The sequence below is a fragment of the Kluyveromyces marxianus genome, chromosome 2 (assembly GCF_001417885.1).
Source record: "Kluyveromyces marxianus DMKU3-1042 DNA, complete genome, chromosome 2".
Taxonomy (NCBI): Eukaryota; Fungi; Ascomycota; class Saccharomycetes; order Saccharomycetales; family Saccharomycetaceae; genus Kluyveromyces; species Kluyveromyces marxianus.
This window is the reverse complement of record NC_036026.1, coordinates 1-21,019: the sequence shown is the minus strand read 5'-3', so window position 1 is coordinate 21,019 and position 21,019 is coordinate 1. Positions and strand designations below refer to the sequence as shown.

Sequence of the window (21,019 nt, the reverse complement as noted above, 5' to 3'; positions counted from 1 at the left end):
TAAGATGCTTCTTAGATATTCTTCTAATCTACAAAAAAACATAAGTAGTAGTGCAATTTATTATACAATCCTATGTTTGCTGAAAATTGGGCTAATATACATGAGTTTTTTAAAATTCATAATAAAAAAAATCCTAATTCTTCTGTTATTTTTTTGTAATGAAGAATAGCCATTTTTTTAGAGGTTTGGCGCTTCTTTTACCGTTGAACACAAGGCCGAAGTTAAATGCCTAACCAGTAAGAAAATATACCAACATCTTATATTTTCAATTTGTCTTCTTGAAAAAGCATTCTGTGCTTATTCCATTTTAGGTGTTTATACCGGTCCAGTTTTGTAGGAGGGAGCTTACACAAGGGGTTGGTAGAATCGATTACGGTCTGTATTATTGACGCAAGCATGTGACGAAAAAATAGTGACAGCACTTCTTCATATGGTGTGTTGAATGCTATTACAGTGTTTCACTTGTTGTTTTTTATGTATTTAAAGCTAAGGTTAAGCTATTACAAAAACTAAGTTGTCTCTAACTTCTACCCTGCTCACATTATATGGTTAAAACATCATTAAGTCTTAAGAATGGTTCTCTACTATTTGATTCAGGCACTTAATAAATAAATAAATAAATAAAAATAAGTTCATATATAAAAAAAGGTAAATAAATAAACTCAATAATATATTGTCGCTCCGATATACTGGAGAGAAACACACAGTACAGAGTTTTCAAGCATGGAAAAATAGTGTGTAGAGTAAAATCAGTATTCATAGGCCTGTCTGATGATTTCAACAACTTCTACTTTGGTAAATTGGATTGGATTAGTTAATCCACAAACATCCTTTAAAGCGTGTTCAGCAAGAATTTCGAAATCTTCTTCCTTGACACCAAGCTCCTTCAAGTTCCTTGGTATTTCCAAACTGTTGGTGAATTCAAGCAAACGTTCAACTAATGAATCTGCATTGGCTTCCTTTGCCCCTAAATAAGGAGCAATCTGGCCTAGTCTTTCATTGGCTCTTGGATCTTTTTTGTTAAAGGACTGAACATGAGGTAATAGCACCGCGTTACAGACACCATGAGGCAAATGGTAGAAACCACCAAGTTGATGTGCAATGGCATGAACATAACCCAAGGAGGCGTTGTTGAATGCCATACCGGCGAGATATTGAGCGTAACACATACCTGTTCTTGCGGTAGAGTCTTGACCATTTTTGAAAGCATTGAACAAATGTTCATGAATTAACTCAACGCCCTTCAAAGCACATGTGTCAGTGATAGGGTTAGCAGCAGTAGAGACATATGACTCTATACAATGTGTTAAAGCGTCTAGACCAGTGGCAGCAGTCAATGGAGGTGGAAGACCATATATGGTGCTAGGGTCATTCACGGCGATACTTGGAGTTATATGGTTGTCAATAATAGCCATCTTAACCTTTTCTTCCTCATTGGTGATAATAGTGAATTTTGTCATTTCAGAAGCAGTACCAGCAGTAGTATTGATAGCAACCATTGGTAATGCTTTTTTTTTGGATTTGTTTACTCCTTCGTAGTCACCAATTTCACCACCATTGGTTGCCAATAAGGCAATAGCTTTGGCATTATCGTGAGCGGAACCTCCACCAATGGAAATAATAATATCACCCTTGTGTTCTTTCAAGACCATGAGACCGGCATTGACGTTACTGGTAGTGGGGTTTGGCTGGGTCTGGTCATAAATGCCTACCACCCTATCACGCTTCTCCAAAAGTTTAGTAACTCTTTGTGCAAGACCGATTTTCGAAATACCAGGGTCAGTAATGATTACAGGTCTTTTGTAATCTTGATTTTTAATGTATTCAGCAACTTCATCTAGAGCACCTTCACCGAAGTATGACACCGGTGGCATGTAAAAACCAACTGTGGATGACATTTCTTTCTTTAAAATTGATTGGTTGTCTTTGATTAGCCTCTGCTTGGAATAAAATAGGGGGTTCAATTTTATACGTTCTGCAGTCTTCAATGCTCTTCTATGAAACATATTATGAATTGTACAGTTATTAAATTCAAGTTAGCAGCTTTCGACGTTTAATGAGATCCTCTACTTGCTTTTATACTCTGCTGGTTAAAAACATGTGGTCCCATCAACGCTGTACACAAAAGATATTCGATACAAGAAGCTCTACTACATATGTGAATGTGTAGAAGCTAAAGACATAATAGTTTTTAGCGGTCCATAAAGCTAAACGAGAAGCTTTAAAATGAAGATTCATCTCAGGTGATACTAGAGGTGAAATATTACAACCTACATATTCAATTATAATATTTTCATGAGGTTCTTCCATAGCCTACAGGAGGTGGTTATGATATCTCAGGTGAGAATAATTGATACCTTTGGAGTATTTTTGGTCTACTCTGTCTTCTTTTTGTACCTTTTCAGTACTCTCTAAAACCATAAATCTTTGAAAATATGCAATATGTCAAAAGAAAGCTTCAAAAAATATCCGACCAAAATTAGAGGTCATGAGACACTCAATAGGAACATTTCATAATACAACATGTGAGACTTAAAATTCTCATTGTGATGTCTGGGGAGTATGGATATCTTTAGTGTTATGAAGAGGACCACATTAGAATACTCTGCAGTTACTAAGTATAATTGGACTGTCAATTGAAAAGAAGTTTTAATCTTCTACAAGCTGTAGCCCATGGTTATTCTGTCATATGTTTCAGGGCATCTAACATATAGTAAAAGATTTCGCAATATACTTTTTTTCATTTAGAAACGTGAACTTCTGAATAATGCATATGTTTCGTAATAGTTGAACACTACACGATAACATTTGCGATTCTTATCAAGTATCATATTCATTAATTTTTGGTTATTTTTTATATTTGCAAACATCTTTGAAAGTATGGTCAAACGATACATTATGTGAAATATGACAAACTAAAAACTACAACTTCTAATAATTGTCTGCTATCAAAAGAGACCCTCCTATGATATATTAAAATTAACTGTATGTTTGGGTGACATTGAAATGTATGGCATGATGGTGAAGATGAAACAACATTTATGAGATGTGCTAGGGACACAGGTATTTTCCTCCATTACTATGAGATTGATTCCCTCATGAGTGAAAAAAAAAAAAAAAAAAAAAAAAAAACATGAGAAAGTGAAGAAGGGTTCTTCTCTCTAAGAAATCCAATATCATTATATTATATAAGACTTTCAAGAATTTTCATCATTTGTTCTTGCTTTGGACAATCATCATAAGTGCAATTGAGCCAAAGCCTCGATGAATCACCGAACACTGGTTTTGAATTTTTGTGGTAGTTACCACCATTTATTAGGTCCGAAAGTCTGACCTTTCTCAAGAGTGTAGAACTTTTTGTAGTCATTATCGTAAGTGTTTTTCCAAACGTCATTTCCCCACCAATTGAGTTTCGCACCAGGAAACTGGACACACAAAAAAATAATAACAACCGCTATTGCAACACTTGACTCAACTGCTGCCCCCATAACATAATTGTATTTTTTAAACCAAGGTCCCCAACGCTTTCTTATAACGTGTAAACAAAAAGATGCTGCAAAAAAGAGCGAATAGTTGTAAGGGGTGCTTGGTGGAATATTTCCTGGTCCCGTGAAGAACACTGGAGTGTGGATATGTTTCGCAAATTGATTTTTGGGAAACTTCCGTTGAATGGCGTATACAATCAACGGAACAAGCAAACCAATTAAGAAGAACCACATCAAAGGATTATAAATACGACCAGGTGAGAAAAGATACTTTGGGAAAGACCAGATAATTGATGAGTTGAACACAGTACGACCATTGGCACAAGTAAACCCGTTTGATTGATCTGTAGAGCATATTCCATCAATATTATGCGTCATCCATTCCTGAACTCCGACGTTCACCATACCAGAAATAATGGTGGCATAGATTTGAATGAAGAAAATTAGACGTGGTGGAACTTTCATATACATGGCTAATTTCAAGTCTCTACTTAAATTCAAGCCTTGTCTCATCACAATAAATCCATATAATTTAAAAAGCAAATTGGCCATTGGTCTTAGAGGAAGCATATAGCCACAAATTAACTCAGTAATAATATTAAGCCCTACATGCTGATTTGTCATGGCTTCTAATATTCCCTGAGGAACAAAGTTGACAAGGGAAATAATTACAGCTACAACAAAAGCCCAAGCAGGAAACTTGGAATCAAATGCGCATACTGTAACAAAGCCTAATGCCAGCATTACGACCTGTAAAATTAGATACCACCAGTCCGGACAGTCAATATAATTTTTGGCGTATATTCTAGCATGAATATCAGTTCCACCATTCCTACGATCCTTCAATTTCGCAATAATGTCTTTGCCATGATAGAGTACGCAGTGTACGAATATTGCAATAACGGCTGCAAAATTCAACGCATAAGACAATAAATATGAAAATGGAACAAATATTGGTGAATAACTCTTATATTTTTCCAGGTCGATAGAATAATCCTCGTTCAAAATTTTTGTGACATTATACTTGCTTTGCGTGTTATCATAAGTAGATGTTGAAATGACCGGCATGTATTTCGCATACCAAACATTTTTGAAATAAAGGCATGGAAGAATAATAACAAAGAATAGTAGAACAGAAGCGTAAGTGTTTGCAGAAACATAGAATGGCGTAGCAAAAACAGAACCAGACATTGCTTGCGATATTTGAGTATAGTCAAAAGATATTGGCAAAGCTCCAAGTCCACTTTGTACCCCAAATATTGTATTTGCTACAAAGTTATGCCTCGTCTTTGATCCCCATAAAATAAAATTGAAGTAAGAAAGTCCAGTAAACAAAAATCCAGGTACCCAGTACCAAATAAATGAAACAACGAATACAATCACGAAGAACTTATACCGAGACATGCTCCATCCATTCGCAATTGCTTTTTCAATCTTTTTGGAGTGAAGCGAATCAAAAAGTGAGACCGATATCAAAGTTTGTGGCCAAATAGCACTGGCAGGATTGACAACCCATCTTCTACTTAACCCAGCTGCACCATATCCAATCATCTGTGATGTCCATACTAACAAAAATTGATATCCCACATTAAGTTTCATGTGGTAAAAGCTTCCTTGAGCATTTAATATGTACATTGCGTACGCTGTTGATGATGTTAAAGCAACCGCAATAGTGACAACTGCATGCTCCTTTTTGGTGAACGGGCCAGGATTTAAATCAAAAAATGGCACTCTTGCACATTTCCAGTCTGGTAAGTTCGCCAATGCTTTACCTATTGGATAACAAACAACTTGTGCAACGATAAAATCAATAGTTAGCGAAGGATACCGTAAAGAGAAAAATTGATTCACCCCAGCAAACACTACCACGAAGATGGTTGTTAAAAACCACGTTCTCCAATGATTAAGACGGATCGTAGGATCATCTTCTATAGAAACAGCATATCTCACGTCCGGATAAGGTGAGTTGGGCAAATATGTCGGATCGCCTTCCCACACAAGGCCATCATCCTCATCGATAGAGTCACCGTCGTGAAATTCTGCTTCATTAAAAATCTCCTCTTCTTTAATGTCCTTTTCCAAGGAAGAAGTGTTTTCACCTTTGCCGTTAGTCTGTATTTGAATATGCGAAAGCGAGGATGAGTCAGATACATTGGCATCTGACTCTGCCAGATGAGAACCTCCGTATATCACAGTCATAAAGAAATATGGACAAGGATACTATTTTGTTGTTTTGAATCTTAGTGTTGTTGATTATTGGACTATCTAGCTGACAATCTTAAGCATCCCATCAATATTCCAGTCAGCCTTCAGTTTCGATTAGCACATTTACATAGGTATTTATAACCATGAAGAAGATATCAGCGTCATTCATAATCGCGGCTAATGACATACGCTAATGCTTTTGCTGCTTGTTTTCAGAGTATTGTTCTCTGAAAATTTCTTAAATTCAGGATACACGAGTTGTCAGTGGGTGGCTTCATCTCCCATATTCTGGCTCTTCCCTTGTCTTAAAATATTATATGAAAACTGTGGTATTAAGTGTGGTACTAAGTGTGGAGCCAAGCTAAAAAAAGTTTATATACGAGAACAAAAGGTACATACGTACAAGGGTACATACTAGGGCAAGACAATAAATAATATGGTGTCTGACTTTCATTTTAAGGAGCATCTCCTACTACTAAGTTGGTGCGTTGAACTCTTGATAATCATATGGTGGACGGTAATATAGTTTCTAGTTTAGTATACTCTGAATTGTGATATTGTTACACAGCAGGGCTACTACATCCAATTCAACATTCAAGGGTTCTTTTTGTCTGTTGGTGTTAACATAAGGCACGTACGCAAAGAAAAGAAAAAATTTTCATTTCTTTTTACGTTTATGAAACATTTTTGTTGCCTCGAGACATAATAGTCTAAATTAGGGGAAACTAGAAAAATTCAATCATTGAGAGCCCCAATCTTACGGGTTTTACTCTTCATGCGATTATTTTCCACTGAGACTATGTTCACCGGTGTCTCCTCTGTCTTCTCCAAATTTGAGTATGACTATACTCTGTGTCTTATCTTTTTGCATACTGATTATGACATACTCATTTTTTATTTTGTCTACTGATCGTTCCGTCTTTTAGATCCAGGCACTTAACAGATTTAGCAAATCTCTGCAGTTAACTATTTGTATTTTACTAGGTAGTAAACAAGAGAAAAAGAAGAGAGTAAAAAATAAATCTTGGTGTTTGTCCCAGTCGGGTTAATGATGTCTTATATCGAAGTTGGTATCAGCGGGTCAATATATTTTCTTGCCGTATATGATCTAGACGGATGTAAATAATACAAGGATATGTTAGTCTTGTAATCCTAGAATCTTGGGAGAAACCTTTTGATCTTTTATTCTAGGTTCGTGGTTTTACCTCAGCGATATATTTACAAAAGGGCACAAAAGCATATCACTTAGTATACACAGCAGTTCTTTCAACGCTGGTACCACCGGTACATTAAAGCATATGCAGTAAGCATTCCAGCTGACAATAAGAACCCAAAGATAGAATTCCTGATCAAGTGTAAAGATGGATCTGTTTCACCTGCTTGCCTCTTAGCCTCGCTGTAGAAATGATAACAACTACTCACTCCGAAGAAAAGGAAAAATAGGACGATGAATTGGATGAAAAAATACCTTCCTCTCCTTGGCGAAAAAGATTCAAGGACCCCAGTTTCTGAGTGAGCTTCAGCCATGGCCAAACTAGATGTAATTCAAGTTATTGAATATGACCTTTACTGAATTTGGAAGCGGTGATCCAGAACAAGAGTACTTATAATAGATTACTCTACTTTTTGACTCAAGCGCATGAAATCTCATGTATAAATACTGGATACATGTAGTAGTTTTAAACTGGCCTTAGCATAATTCGGGAAACATGTAATTCTTAAAAAAAAAAAAAATAAAAACCTGCTTGCTCCTCTTTGAATCGCAGATTCGCCTTTCTATGTACTACGTAAAGGGGGCACGGGATAGTAAAGCGGAACGGCAAATTTCTTTTGAGAGTATTTTATTTTTATTTTTCTTACTTGTGTTTTTCTTGGCATAAAACAACGGCATTCAACATCAGCCAAGAAAACGTAAAAACTACGATAATCAAGGACTTTGGTGAGAAGTTTAACACAGATGAATGTATCTAATTTTCCTCTATATTAAACCATACGTAAATTTACACAACGGTACTAGATTTGAAAATGGAAGAGCAGTACTTTATTGATGAAAAACTACTCCAGAAAAAAAAATGGGGTACTCAGCAAAGGGTGGGCTTTACATTAATGATGATTGGTAGTATAGGTATTGCAATCTCAATCATAGTACAAATATATATTGCAGCTCGAAAGAGGGCTTCTAGGTGAATGCATAGTGTTTGTGCGTGTAATATGACGCTGTTGTTTCAAGTACCACGTTTATCACAGTGAAATTAATGCAATGGAGAATTTGACATTCTATCCTAATTATGGCTAGCCGTAATTTAGTTGTAGTCATCATTGATGAAAACTACGAAATCCAAAATGCTACTGACGGGAATCTCGCATATGCTGAGATTTGTGATAATAAAAGACATATCGGATCACTCACTTGTCTTATCTCTACAAACCGTTATACGGTTGATGATGATGTTGATCCATAACATGGTAGACTACAAGAGATAAATATAGTATTTTAATAACCGAAAATTGTGTACGCTTTTTGGTATTGGCCTTAATGTCATTAATCCTGACCCCGCATCTGTTTAATGTTGTTTTTCTTTTAGCAGGCTAACAGTCTATTATCAATATTAACCTCAGAATATTTCCTTTGGGAGGTTCTTTCTGATATTACCTCTAGTAACAGAGTTTATCAGGGAAAAAACAATATAAAAAAGTGATAGAGAAAAATTTGTACTATATACTTTCTGCATTGAGTTATTGTAGGATAATGCGATAGTTTACATGCAAGCTTCTCATATCGTCAGCTTTACACCTTACAAAGCTTAAAGAATCGAAACAGACTTATATATTACGTCAATGACAAATAACACGTAGTCCATTATTTTAAGTGTGTGAAATTTTACTGTCCGCTATTTTCAGTGCAATGTTTTTAAGATACATGAAGATGGATATCATGGTATTTTAACCCTTAAACATTTAGAAAAAAAAAAAAATTTAAATGATATAAAACCGGGAAAATATGGAGGGTTTAGGCTTTGGTTTTTACTCTCATAGTTGTACACATCATGTCGTGGTATCGATTAAAGCGATGTACAGTTCATATTTATTTTGAATAGATATAATTTTTGGAGCTGCTTTGTGTGTAAAAATAATATAGCAGGTAAAGACTGTAGAGTTAGCATAAAAGCTGTAAACTAACAGATATCAGATGCAAAGTAACGAAATAGAAAAAGAGCCACTACCCCAGCAACTAAAAGAGGATGTAAAAGATAACGATGGTCTTTCCCCACTTGGTAGAGATCTGCATAGGAGCCGGTTTTCCAATTTAGTTGTTCGCTATCGAAGTAAAGTATTATGGTTACTACTGTTTTTCCTGGTTATCAAATATTTAGCCCGTTTGGTAGAATTGCAAATGAATATGGACATTTGTATGAAATTATTTAGAACACCCGTTCGCATTTCTATATGCTTGTCATAGAGACAATATAGATTGACGGCTAACCTACTAGAGGGTGGTTATTATATAATTTGGTAAATTTTTCTTTCGAAGGCATTTAGAATAAATTAAGATATAGATAAGCAAGCTTACTTAACTTAAAGATCATCGTTATATTGTTTTAGTAACTTTGATAGGCAAACATTGCGTTAAAATGCTACTAAAATTAATTCTTTCAAGTATTAACAGACCAGTGTAGCTGTAGTGTTTGACAGCCTGTACTATGTAGTATAACAGCAGGATCATCACAAAAATAATATATGCTTCTTGATTAAAAACTGAAAAAAATCAGTACCCTAAAAGTTTTACCGGATATGCTAAATTTATGTCTCGTTATGGATCTCATTTTTGTAAAAGTTCCCAACTGTACTATTGAAGCTTGTGTTGACAAAATATTGCCATAAATTCTTGATTGTAGTAGTGTTTGTTGTGAAAAGTTATGTCTCCATATAAAGTGTATACCACAACCCACATTTGGTTCGATTTAATCACACATAATACACGTGTGGTAGTAAAGTAAAACAAGGAGATATGTTAGAAGGTAAGGCTATAAGATTCCCAATTTCAACGTTATCACTTTGAAACTTCTGAGATGTGACAATTCTGAACGGAGAACCCCTCCATATATCAAGACCTTGTTACGATACTTCTATGAAGCAGTAAACTAGCATTCTTACTGTCAAACCCCATTATTATGTTTTACCTGGCTTCTTGCGGCAATTTGTTTGGAGTCAAGTCCTGCAGCCGATGTTATTATGAGACTGAGTTATTTCATATCGATATTGTTGTCACCCTCTATTCACTGGGAAGTCGCAAAGGTACACTTTATACTAACTGATGCTAACAACATTATTTTTACCTAATATTCAAAGTCAGTTGATCATGGGAATTTGTTCAGACCTTTACGATTTTGTATATGGTTGCAGTTTAGGCAAGGTCACCGAGGATTTGATAATGCGGATATAAATGACTTCGAAACCATTCTAGCTGCTTTTACTATAAATTTAAAGGCGTTGTCATCGTTAGCAACGTTAGTATACATCCGTATCTACAAAGGTAATCTTGAAGAGTTAGTTAAACACTAACGATTTGAGGATTGTTAAGGTTACAATTGAATAGCAGATGGTAAAAGATGCGTCAACAAGAGGCACCAAGTAACAATTTGGAGAATTATGTTATATATTAGGGTGTAGTTGTTGATGTAGTTGATGTCGGCTATCGACTCATTGAATAGTTGTATGAAGTTTATGGTTATATCTATGTGCAAATTTTCAACTCCATTGAATGCTGATATAAAAGATTTCAAAAGGCAAGTAGCTACGTACAAAGAATGAACACTTTGTACAGCACCACTCTTTCGATAAAATGAATTCTCACACTTTCATAGGAACATCAACAACAAAGTCTAGCATAGACAAAAAAAATATCCACAGTTAGCTAGGTATCCACGTATGTTAACTAATCGTATCATGTATGGAGTGCAAGCAGTTGTGTACGACTACTCTTATTATTTTCTTCTCGAATTGAACTATTAGAGTAAGTCTGTTGCCTTTTTTGGATGTTTTTCCTATTCTGTAAACTAATCTCTCAGGCATACCGACCGTTCTTTATGTTTCTCAGGGTTCCGTCCATACTAACATTCCGTTGGTTTTCTTTTTCTTTTTCTTTTCTTGCCCTTTTTCTTGCCCTTTTTCTCTGAGTAAAAAGGCAGTAGCTACTATGCATTGAGGATTATGCAGGGTTTCTGCGTGGATGCATTGTTTGGATAGCGAATCACCGGTAAAATAGGACTATTATACTGCAAGACCTTCCTTTACAGTAACGGCTCCAAAGTTGTATAGTGGGATTGCATAAAGTAACAGTGGTTTTGGCGATTGAAATGCTCTTGGTTTTGAGCGTTTTCCGAATGTCGTTTCTTTTATACAAGTCCAATTATTGAAGAACAGCAGATCCTTATTGTGCATTCTAAGGCAAGAAAGTAAAAGTCCTCAGTACCGAAGTTCAGTTAGCAACCACGAAATCATTTGACTCTTGATATTCTCGTGGCGCTTCGATTGTGAAAAGCAACCGTCAATAGATGCATATATAATGATAAATTTTCATAATTCGCTTTAGGTTTCTTCGACCATTTATGAGCTGGTAGTGGATCATTTACTTCCTAGAAGGCATACTAGTAAAGTATATAAACTGTCAGAATTAACCGAATAATTAGCTTGCTTTCCCATTAGGTGATAGTAAGTGGTTTCTGCAATTCGAAAATTTTTCTTCGTTGAAAGAGGAGCAGCATATTGACTGCCCGGTAACAATTGCCAGGTAATATTTGAGGCATAAAACATCTTCTGGGAAATTTATCATAAATGTGGTTTGTGATTTTTCAGGTACTATTAGTACTAGGAATATCATTCGTTGACTGTCAGTCTTTTAACACTGATTTGAATACAGTTTTAGGTTGCGCCCCCAAAACCAATTCATTATCCAAAGGTTTTTCTGTATCTTACTACCATTATCCCCTGATACCAAGTGGTTCATCTGGATGCTACGTGGATGATCGTAAAACTTTTTTAACGGATGAATATCTACATGGTGGTTATGCAACATATGGAGGTGGCTTAATCGGAAGTAGTACGGGCGTGACTAATTTAACATTTCACTTTCATTTCCCGGGTGGCTGTTTGAGACCTATATTAGGCAGTTTGCCATCTAATTACAATAATCCGCCTCAGTTTTCCATGTCCAATTTTTCTATGTTGATTACGGGGTACTTCTTCGCTCCAAAAACAGGTTTATATGATTTTGTTATAACCAATGGGGACGATGTCATGGATATAAATATGGGTGATGGTAAGGCATTTGGGTGCTGTCAGCTGGAAAGCACTATATCCAATCCTGCACCCTTTGACATTTCTGTTGTTTGGCCTTCATCGACCGGTAGTGGCTCTTTTAATCTAGTAGGAGGTTACTACTACCCATTAAGGATACTTTATATAAACCGCTACTATGAAGCTATTATAGCAATGTCTTTTAAGGATCCAGATGGTGTTGTGCATAACAATTTCGACGGATACGTGTTTACAATCCCTGATGGAGAAAAGTGCCCCGCTCCAGTTGCTACTACGACTTTACCATGGACATTTCAATCCACTGCCACTGGAACCGCTATTGGAACCACTACTGGTGTAGATGGTGAAGCCATAACTGAAGATTTTATCGTGGTCAGACTTCCACATATTGAAACTGCTATTGCAATTAATACACCATGGACTGGTACTTACACGACCACTGTAGCAACTGCTACCACCACAGTAACTGGTTCTGACGGAATACCAACTATCGAAACCATTTTTAGTGTAGAGATTCCTCAGGTCAAAACAGCCACTACAGTTAATAAACCATGGACCGGTACTTACACCACCACCTACTCCACTGATATTTCCACAGAGACTGGTGCTGACGGCATACCAACTGTCAGAACCAACTTCCTTGTCGAGACTCCTGAGATTGAGACCGCTGTGACCAAAGTTATACCATGGACTGGGAAATACACCACCACATATTCAACTAATATTGCCACGGAGACTGGTACTGACGGAATACCAACTGTTAAGACAAACTTCCTTGTAGAGACTCCTCAGGTCGAAACAGCAACCACAATCAACGCAGGATGGACTGGTACTTACACCACAACTTACTCTACCGATATTTCCACAGAGACTGGTGCTGATGGAGTACCAACTGTTAAGACGAACTTCCTTGTCGAGACTCCTCAGGTTGAAACAGCCACTACCATCAATGCAGGATGGACGGGCACTTACACCACCACATATTCGACTGACTTTGTTACTGTCACAGGTAGTGATGGTATCATAACTCTCCAAGCTGTGTACCATGTGCAAACACCTACCGTTAAACTTTCCAAATTCGATAATTTGTCACGAACAAGTAACGATACACAAGCTTATTCTACCAACACTATAGCTACCACAGGCGCCGACGGTGTTCCCACTGTCCACCCCACCTTCAGTGTCGATGCTTCAGAGATTGGAAGTATCTCTACGGTTATTTCGCCATGGACTGGAACATATACCACCACTTACTCAACTGAACTAGTTACAGCCACCGGTACTGACGGTATTATAACTGTCCAAGCAGTGTACCATGTGAAAACACCAAGTACTGGAACCACCAATACCAAAAACAGTACATGGATCAGCAACTATATCCAAACATACCCCACTGGCGGTATAGGTAGTAGCAGTGCTGATGGTGTTTCCAATGTTCAGACCGCTATTCATGTCAAGACCGGAGAGGCAGGAAACGCCATGAAAATCAATATCCCATGGACAGGCACTTACACCACTACCTACTCAACAGGAGCCTTCACTTCCACTGGTTCTAACGGTATACAGACTGTTCAAACGGCGTTCTACGTTAAAACTCCAGAGATGGGCTCTTCCAGTTTTGGATACAGTAACACTTCAAGTACTACTTCCCATGGTACCGATTCAAATGGTAATAAAAATCTTCAATCTGAAACATCCAACCCATTAGTTAGGGTATCTGTTACCTCCGGAAATGTGATAGGCCATTCCACGGCAGAGACAAACTTGCCAATATCTCAAGAAACAAGTTCTAATCGACCAACGACTTCTAAAAACGATGACGGTCCAGTACCAGAAAGACGTAGTACTGCAAACATCAACACCCCTCTTGGAACCACGATGAATGCCGTTGGGGAAACATCCGGAGTGGTAAGTGGAATACTTGATACTGAAACAAGGGGAAAACAAACTAAAACAATGTCGATCAGTGTTGGTCAACCAGTAACAGTCAGTTCTGCAACTTCCAAGGCGACTTCTCCTCAACCATCTTTGAATCCATCCATCCCAACTTTTACGCCTTCGATCTCTGGAGCTTCACAAAGCGCCACATTTGAGACGCGTTTGGAAGACAAAGCCAATAAGATACTCATTTCTCCTCTAGTGATAATATTATTAGCGTTCTTGTGAGTGTTTTTTAAACACTAGTTCCTTTGATTCTTGAAGTCATTTGAGCATAAGTTTGCAAACATAAGTCGATTTACCTTCAAAACATCATTGACAGAGTTGATCAATCTACGCTAGATCTCTGACTTCTGTAACATTCCAGTGGTTTGGAATATTTTGTTCTCTTAAGTAAGTGAAGTATGTACTTACTTCTTATATATCCTTTAAATTCATTTTTTTGTGTTCTTCTGAATTGTTTTGTAATGAGGAATGTTCATACTGAAAGTCTCTGGCTCAAGTTTGAAATCTAAAGGACCTAGCTTAGCCTTCGGAAAGATTAGCTGCCGAGATGTTAGAGTGAGAATTGATGTTTGTGTACTAGCACTGCTAGGACCCGTGACATACAGTACTATTTCGTATGAAGAAATTTTTGAGGCATTTAGCATTTATTCACACATGTGACAAGAAATCAATGACAGCACTGCTTACTACGGCATATAAAATAGTTACTATACTGTTACATCAACGACCATTATATTTTAGTTCAAGAGGTCTGCAGATATTGTATGCAATAAATGCAAACCCGGCACCTAATTCGAAACCGATGTCTGCTCCACCACTTCCAATATGCCTTCCAATTTCACCTTTCCAGTAAGATTGGCTCATGCCAAACGCTACGCCAAATGCTCCAATAAATAGTGCTGCGCATCCAGCGTAGCCAATTGGCAACTTGTCCCATCTGTTCCAATCGGATACAGTGTAACCTGTGAATCCGCGTCTGTAGATGTAGTGCTCTGAGAGAGAGATAGCAATGTATATACCAATATAGTATCCGATGGAGTCCATGAATTTGCTCAAGAAAGACTCGAACTTGTAGTAGGCCCCGATGGAGATGGCTAGCGCAGCCAGGTTACCAACAAAAGTCCAGAAGACACGAGGAATCTTGGCAAGGGGCTCCCACATTGCCTGTGTGCCCAACGCAATAGAGTACATGTTGGGCGTGTTGTTTGCAACAGTGGACATTGCTAGCAACACGCAACAGAATGATCCAAAGCCCCAGAGGGAATCTTCAACCAAGATTGCATAGCATAAGCCACCTACCGAGTGAGAAGCGTATAACTCGGCCCATCTCTTATTGGTCTGTGTGCATGCCATGGCGGCAGAAGCCAGTGTCATGGTGAACAACAATGGTAATCCCAAGCCTAGCACTACGCTGAAGAAGACCTTTTTCTTATTTGTTTGTCTTGGCATATAAACGGTGTAATCGGCGGCGTATGTTGCCCATCCTGCAGCATAGCCAAAGATGGAGCTACCAAAGGAGAGTACACCAGCGGCAGTATTGGATCCACCACCCCAAGGACCGTTCGTGAAGTTTCCAGACTTGGCCAAGCACGCAATTATCACTAGAAAAACAGCAAAATTCGGAACCCAAGACCACTTCTCGTACAGGTGAATGAACCTGTACCCAAAGAATGTGACGACAATGGTGCACATAATAAGGATCAAACAGGCCGCCCATGGAGGACAATTGTGGCCACTGGGGTTTACCATGTGCAAGAGCGACGCGGACGCCATAGTGTTGACGGAAACCCATCCAACACAAGCTATGACGTTCATGAAAGAGAAGAGTCTAGCGGTGATGTTTCCCACAAGGAACCGGGACAACACCATCTGTCTAAGGCCTAGCTCGACCCCAAACACCGAAAAGAAGGCCACAGGCATAACACCGAGAAGGGTGAAGAAAAAGATGGTTAGAACGGAGGTTCCGAAATTGAGTCCACATGCAGATATACCGAGACAACCCAAGGAGAATGCGGAGATGACCATGTTGCTAGAGAACCACATTGTTGCAGCATTCATAATGTCGGTGTCATCCTTTTCATTTTCGGTGACAGGGTCAATACCCTTTGTCTCAGCATTCACTCTGACGGCTAAGCGATTAACCCAGGAGAGTCTCGAGATCTCTGTGGTGGTAGTGTAGACCGAATGGTCTTTTTCGAGCTCTTGGACATGAGATTCTGCTGGGTCTTGCTTCTCAATGTCAGAGGAAAGGTATCCTTCGTTGTAAACGGGCGAGGACATAGTAAATGTTTGGAAACGGTGTTGTAAAAAAGGTACTAGAAAAGGACCGATACTTTGTACCCGGTTATCCACTGGTGTGTCGGGATGCTTCCGGTTAGGTGAATATCGAGATATTCTGCGTATACAATAGATATATTGGTTGTGTTAAATGGCATAAGATGATATAATCAATGTGTCGCTGGCGAAATCGGAAGAACATACTCTCTTTTTTATATGAAAAAGTGTGTCAAGTTTGTCGAGTGAGCGAAAAGGGAAGCCAAGGAAAAAAGGTCGCAGGCGTACGGAGAAGAGATGTGAGGTCAGTGTGTATTTTACGATCTCTACAGAAGTCTCTAGCAGACCAGTAGGGAAAGTGAACGATGATTGTCATGCTTTTTCATATGTGTTGAATAGGACAGAGATAAGGCGTAGACTAGGCAATGCTAAGCAAGCAAGGATAAAACATTACAGAGGTAAGTATAGGTGTAGATAAATGTATTTTAGTTGTACTGATGATTGTGTGCAAGAAGAGTAAGAGTGAGAACAACCGTTTATTCCCTGATCAGTGAAAACAAGAACCGAGTCGGGTGAGAGTGATTACTGAGGTTAGAGCATACTGTGACGCGTATCAAACATGTATAGTTACATGGTTTGTTGTGACTGGTGTTATTTTTACTACTGTTAACACTGTCACTGTTTTCTTGCCTTTGCTAAATTTCTCAAAACTGGACCTTAGAGGGAATATTAATCGTTGTCTCGCATCAGAGAAGAAAGATTACTAAAGGCGGATTAACACTGCTTGTTAGCTCGGCATTGCCGTGGCCGCTCTACTAAGTGTTACATCTCTTGAGACATAGAATATAGAGGCACTGGTACTAAGGAACTAATTTCGGGTGTGTTCTTGTCCTCCTCTGTATCTTACTGTCATCTCAATGTCAACGAAAACTCCTATTGTAATGCTCTGATAATTGTTTTTTTCAAGTGACGGGAGAAGAGAAGCGGAAAATTTTTTCAGAGCCTAGACCGAGGAGAGAAGCGGAGAGAAAGAAGTTGGAATGGGCCCAAAGAGGGCCTAAGGAGGGCCTAAGGAGGGCCTTAGGAGAGCCTTCACGAGAAACTATCAGAGACGGGATGACATACACCTAGATCAGAAGATTTATAGATGTAAGTAATTAGGAGATAGGAGACGATGGTGGACTGTGTCTGATTAGGCAGTGCTTGTGCTGGTTTACGAGCCAAGTTGAGAATGAAGTTTGGGTTCTTGTAGTTCTATGTCGTTTGACACTCTGTTATAGCACTAACTAGATGTCAGGCTTGACTGTTAAGGTGTTTTGGTAAATGTTGTCCACGTGATTTACATTAAGTGACAGCAGGATATTTTGTGTGGTTGGTAGAAAAGACGTTACCCTCTTGAAAGGTATATACTTTTTTATGTTTGGAGAGCGAAAGTTGGTATCCAGGCAGGAAAGATGGAACAATGTAGGAGTAACTTCTGGTGGAGGATGTATACGTTTTATCTATATCTTATCAGATTTATTAATGGATGAGTTAGACGATACTTTCATTCTCATTATTCAAAAAGATTCATGGTTAAGGCTGGAAAGTAAAGCTTTGTCAGGCAACTAGGAGAGGTTTCCCATTGGGCCTAGAATTCCTATTCCTATCGTTCTTGGTATATATCTTTATAAAAGTGAGTACTAGCATTGATTCTCTTCTGGAACCGCTGTTAAATGCCAAAGAGTCTGGTGGAAATTTCTGGGTCTGAAAACAAAACGACGAGGCTGGGGAAGTCTTGGTCGAATCCTAAACGAAACGTGGCAACTATGAGTTCGAATTTCTTAGGTAGTGCTCTGAGGATATTGGCTACCATTTGGGATTCTAATTGGAGCAAATCTGCCCTCGCTAGCCTATCATACAGATCTCCCATCCTGGCTAAGAAATCATGGATTGGTTCCTCATCGGGCATGGATATCCTCGAAACTTCTTTTGCGAAGGTCTGTATCTCCTTTTTCTTGAGGGAATCTACCTCTTCTTTCTTGAGGGAATCTATCTCGTTATTTTTGAGGGAATCTACCTCTTCTTTCTTCAGTGCATCTATCTCTTCTCTCTTCAGGACATCTATCTCTTCTCTCTTCAGGACATCTCTCTCCTCTTTGTCAACCTTGAGATTCAACACCTCTTTCTTAATTGTATTGGTGTCTATCTCCTTTCCATCTGAGATCTTAGTCTCAGTTTCTGAGAGAATTTCCATGAACCTTTTGAAGCTTCGATCCTTTTGATCGTAAAAGGTCACGGTAGCCCGGTGGTATGTCTCAGGCAAAGTTATCAGAGTTTTGTCGATGAGTATTTGGTCAACACCGGGGAAATTAGCGTTTGATGCTCTTCTCTGTAGATCCTTAGCTCTTTTCAAAAAGCTCTGGAGAGATTCTTCTGGCAGTAGTGACAAAGCTGCCATCTCATCGACGATATTTGTTGGGTATTCCTCTGCATTGATTTTTTTGACAGCTTGTAGGAAGCAGTCAACAATTGAGGCATCGTCTTCAGGACTCAATTTTAACCATTTTGGGCATTTGTCTGGAGGAACGCAAGCAGAGTGGATGCTTGTTATGTAGTCCTTCTCATCATCTTCTGGAACGTGTGAAAAGGTTCCGTCGCGTAAAGGTAGAAGATAGCCTAGGCCCTGCTTGCGCAATGCTTTACAAAACTCTCTTAGCCAGACCTTGTAGCCCCAAGGAGATTGGACTGTGGGCAAAGTGAAGCGGGACTTGGGTTTATTCAAATAGCTAAATGTGTACTGTTGAGATTTCGAAGAGGAGTTGGCAATGGGTGAGGTAGTAGATGAGGTAGTAGATGAGGTAGTAGATGAGGCAGGTTTTAAATCAGAGATTGGAGGGATTGGTTCAGCAACAGTCATTGTGATTTGGGTGGGAGGTAGTAAGGGGAGCCAAAGTGTTCTGGGTATTCACGTCTCGGAGTAATCTAATTGATGAATCATATGTAGTGGATAGACCAGAGGTGTTGTTCAGTGGTCAGTGGAAAAGCATGTTTTCATTCTGGTTGCCTAATTTTCGAAGTTAGAAGAGGGTACCCTTTGGAAGGGAAGTTATTCAGCGAAAAAAAAACATTTGTTGATTAAAAAGTTTCGTGTTTCATCGAATGGGCAAAATTTAGAAGGGTGGTCCCTTGGGATGGGAGTGTATTACTGAGGAGTGTTCCCAGACTGGTGAAAATTGAAAATGAAAATTAAAATGAAAATGAGAAGAGAGTAAAATGTGAGGGAAAAAAAGGTGAGAGGAGAGGAGAGGAGGGCGATGGAGATGGGAAGAGATGAGTTGGGGAGAGGAGCCTAAGTTCGTGCCGTGTGAAGTGACGAGAAAGAAAAATAGAATGGGAGGAGGGAGGAGACACGTGATATAGATATATATCCGGGTAACAATAGAAAGTTCGAAGGCAAGGTTGAGATGAGATGAGATCTGGAGGCAAGGGGAGACAAGAGGAAGCGAGTTGGGAAGGCGAGTTTCAATGTGCGGGTAACGGGAAAGTTTGTTTGTTACGTGAGAAGTGATGAAAAGAAAGTGAAAATGAAAAGTGGGGGAGGCAGAGAGAGGGAGGTATAGAGGGTGGAGTTATAAAGCCGGTTGAGGGACAGAGACATATATCATCCGGGTAACACAAGGAAACATAGATTGACGAAGTGGATGTGGGTTGAAGTTTGATGGCAAGGGGAGCAAGATTGGTGGAGGTGACAAAGTGCAACAAAAATGAAGTGCGGGTAACAACGAAAGCTGTGGGCACGATAGGTTAGGGGACAGATGAGGGACAAAAAAGAGACCAAGGAGATACTCGGAAACATTTCCCAAAGAGGAAGTTAGGAAAAGAAACGTTTGACTAACATACTTACCGTAATAGGAAATGGGACATGAGAAATACAGGAAGCTGGAATAGCAGGTGGAAAAAAGAAAGGATAATGCATGAAGAATGTAACGTCGCACGAATATAAAGAAACGAACATGAAAAACGAGGTTACCGAAATAGGAAATAGTGAGAAAAGTGAGGTATAATATAGGGCGGGTAACACAACAAAGAGGGAGGGTAACGACGACAAGTATGGAGGATGAACCAAATGTAGCGGGGAGGGTAACACGAACGTGAAGAAGGAATGTTCTAAATTGGGGCGGGTAACACAACTAGAACAGAGGGTAACACTAGAAAAATGGGTAGGGTAAGACAAAAGAGAGGGTAGGGTAATCAAATGAGGGGGTAGGGTAATGGCGAAAAGAGAAAAATAAGGAGAGCATTGGTGTACGGATTTTATTAGTTATGTGGTGTACGGATTTGATTAGTTATGTGGTGTACGGATTTGATTAGTTATGTGGTGTACGGATTTGATTAGTTATGTGGTGTACGGATTTGATTAGTTATGTGGTGTACGGATTTGATTAGTTATGTGGTGTACGGATTTGATTAGTTATGTGGTGTACGGATTTGATTAGTTATGTGGTGTACGGATTTGATTAGTTATGTGGTGTACGGATTTGATTAGTTATGTGGTGTACGGATTTGATTAGTTATGTGGTGTACGGATTTGATTAGTTATGTGGTGTACGGATTTGATTAGTTATGTGGTGTACGGATTTGATTAGTTATGTGGTGTACGGATTTGATTAGTTATGTGGTGTACGGATTTGATTAGTTATGTGGTGTACGGATTTGATTAGTTATGTGGTGTACGGATTTGATTAGTTATGTGGTGTACGGATTTGATTAGTTATGTGGTGTACGGATTTGATTAGTTATGTGGTGTACGG

The 21,019-nt window shown here is 38.7% G+C and overlaps 5 protein-coding genes across 5 annotated transcripts; 1 reads left to right on the top strand and 4 right to left on the bottom strand.

The window, feature by feature from the left end:
• Positions 1–749: 749 nt before the first annotated feature.
• ADH4 (alcohol dehydrogenase ADH4) lies at positions 750–2,006 on the bottom strand (the record flags this gene model as incomplete). Its single annotated transcript, XM_022822535.1, has 1 exon — positions 750–2,006. The coding sequence occupies one exon, from the start codon at positions 2,004–2,006 to the stop codon at positions 750–752; it is 1,257 nt and encodes a 418-aa protein (XP_022674346.1).
• A 1,296-nt stretch (positions 2,007–3,302) lies between these two features.
• On the bottom strand, positions 3,303–5,684 carry OPT1 (oligopeptide transporter OPT1; the record flags this gene model as incomplete). Its single annotated transcript, XM_022822534.1, has 1 exon — positions 3,303–5,684. One exon carries the CDS (start codon positions 5,682–5,684, stop codon positions 3,303–3,305), a length of 2,382 nt encoding a protein of 793 aa, XP_022674345.1.
• Positions 5,685–6,956: 1,272 nt separating this feature from the next.
• Positions 6,957–7,217, bottom strand: KLMA_20003 (uncharacterized protein; the record flags this gene model as incomplete). Its single annotated transcript, XM_022822533.1, has 1 exon — positions 6,957–7,217. One exon carries the CDS (start codon positions 7,215–7,217, stop codon positions 6,957–6,959), a length of 261 nt encoding a protein of 86 aa, XP_022674344.1.
• Positions 7,218–11,525: 4,308 nt separating this feature from the next.
• KLMA_20002 (flocculation protein FLO5) lies at positions 11,526–14,174 on the top strand (the record flags this gene model as incomplete). The annotated part of the gene is made up of 1 exon (XM_022822532.1): positions 11,526–14,174. One exon carries the CDS (start codon positions 11,526–11,528, stop codon positions 14,172–14,174), a length of 2,649 nt encoding a protein of 882 aa, XP_022674343.1.
• A 5,905-nt stretch (positions 14,175–20,079) lies between these two features.
• On the bottom strand, positions 20,080–20,223 carry KLMA_20001 (uncharacterized protein; the record flags this gene model as incomplete). The annotated part of the gene is made up of 1 exon (XM_022822531.1): positions 20,080–20,223. The coding sequence occupies one exon, from the start codon at positions 20,221–20,223 to the stop codon at positions 20,080–20,082; it is 144 nt and encodes a 47-aa protein (XP_022674342.1).
• Positions 20,224–21,019: the final 796 nt, after the last annotated feature.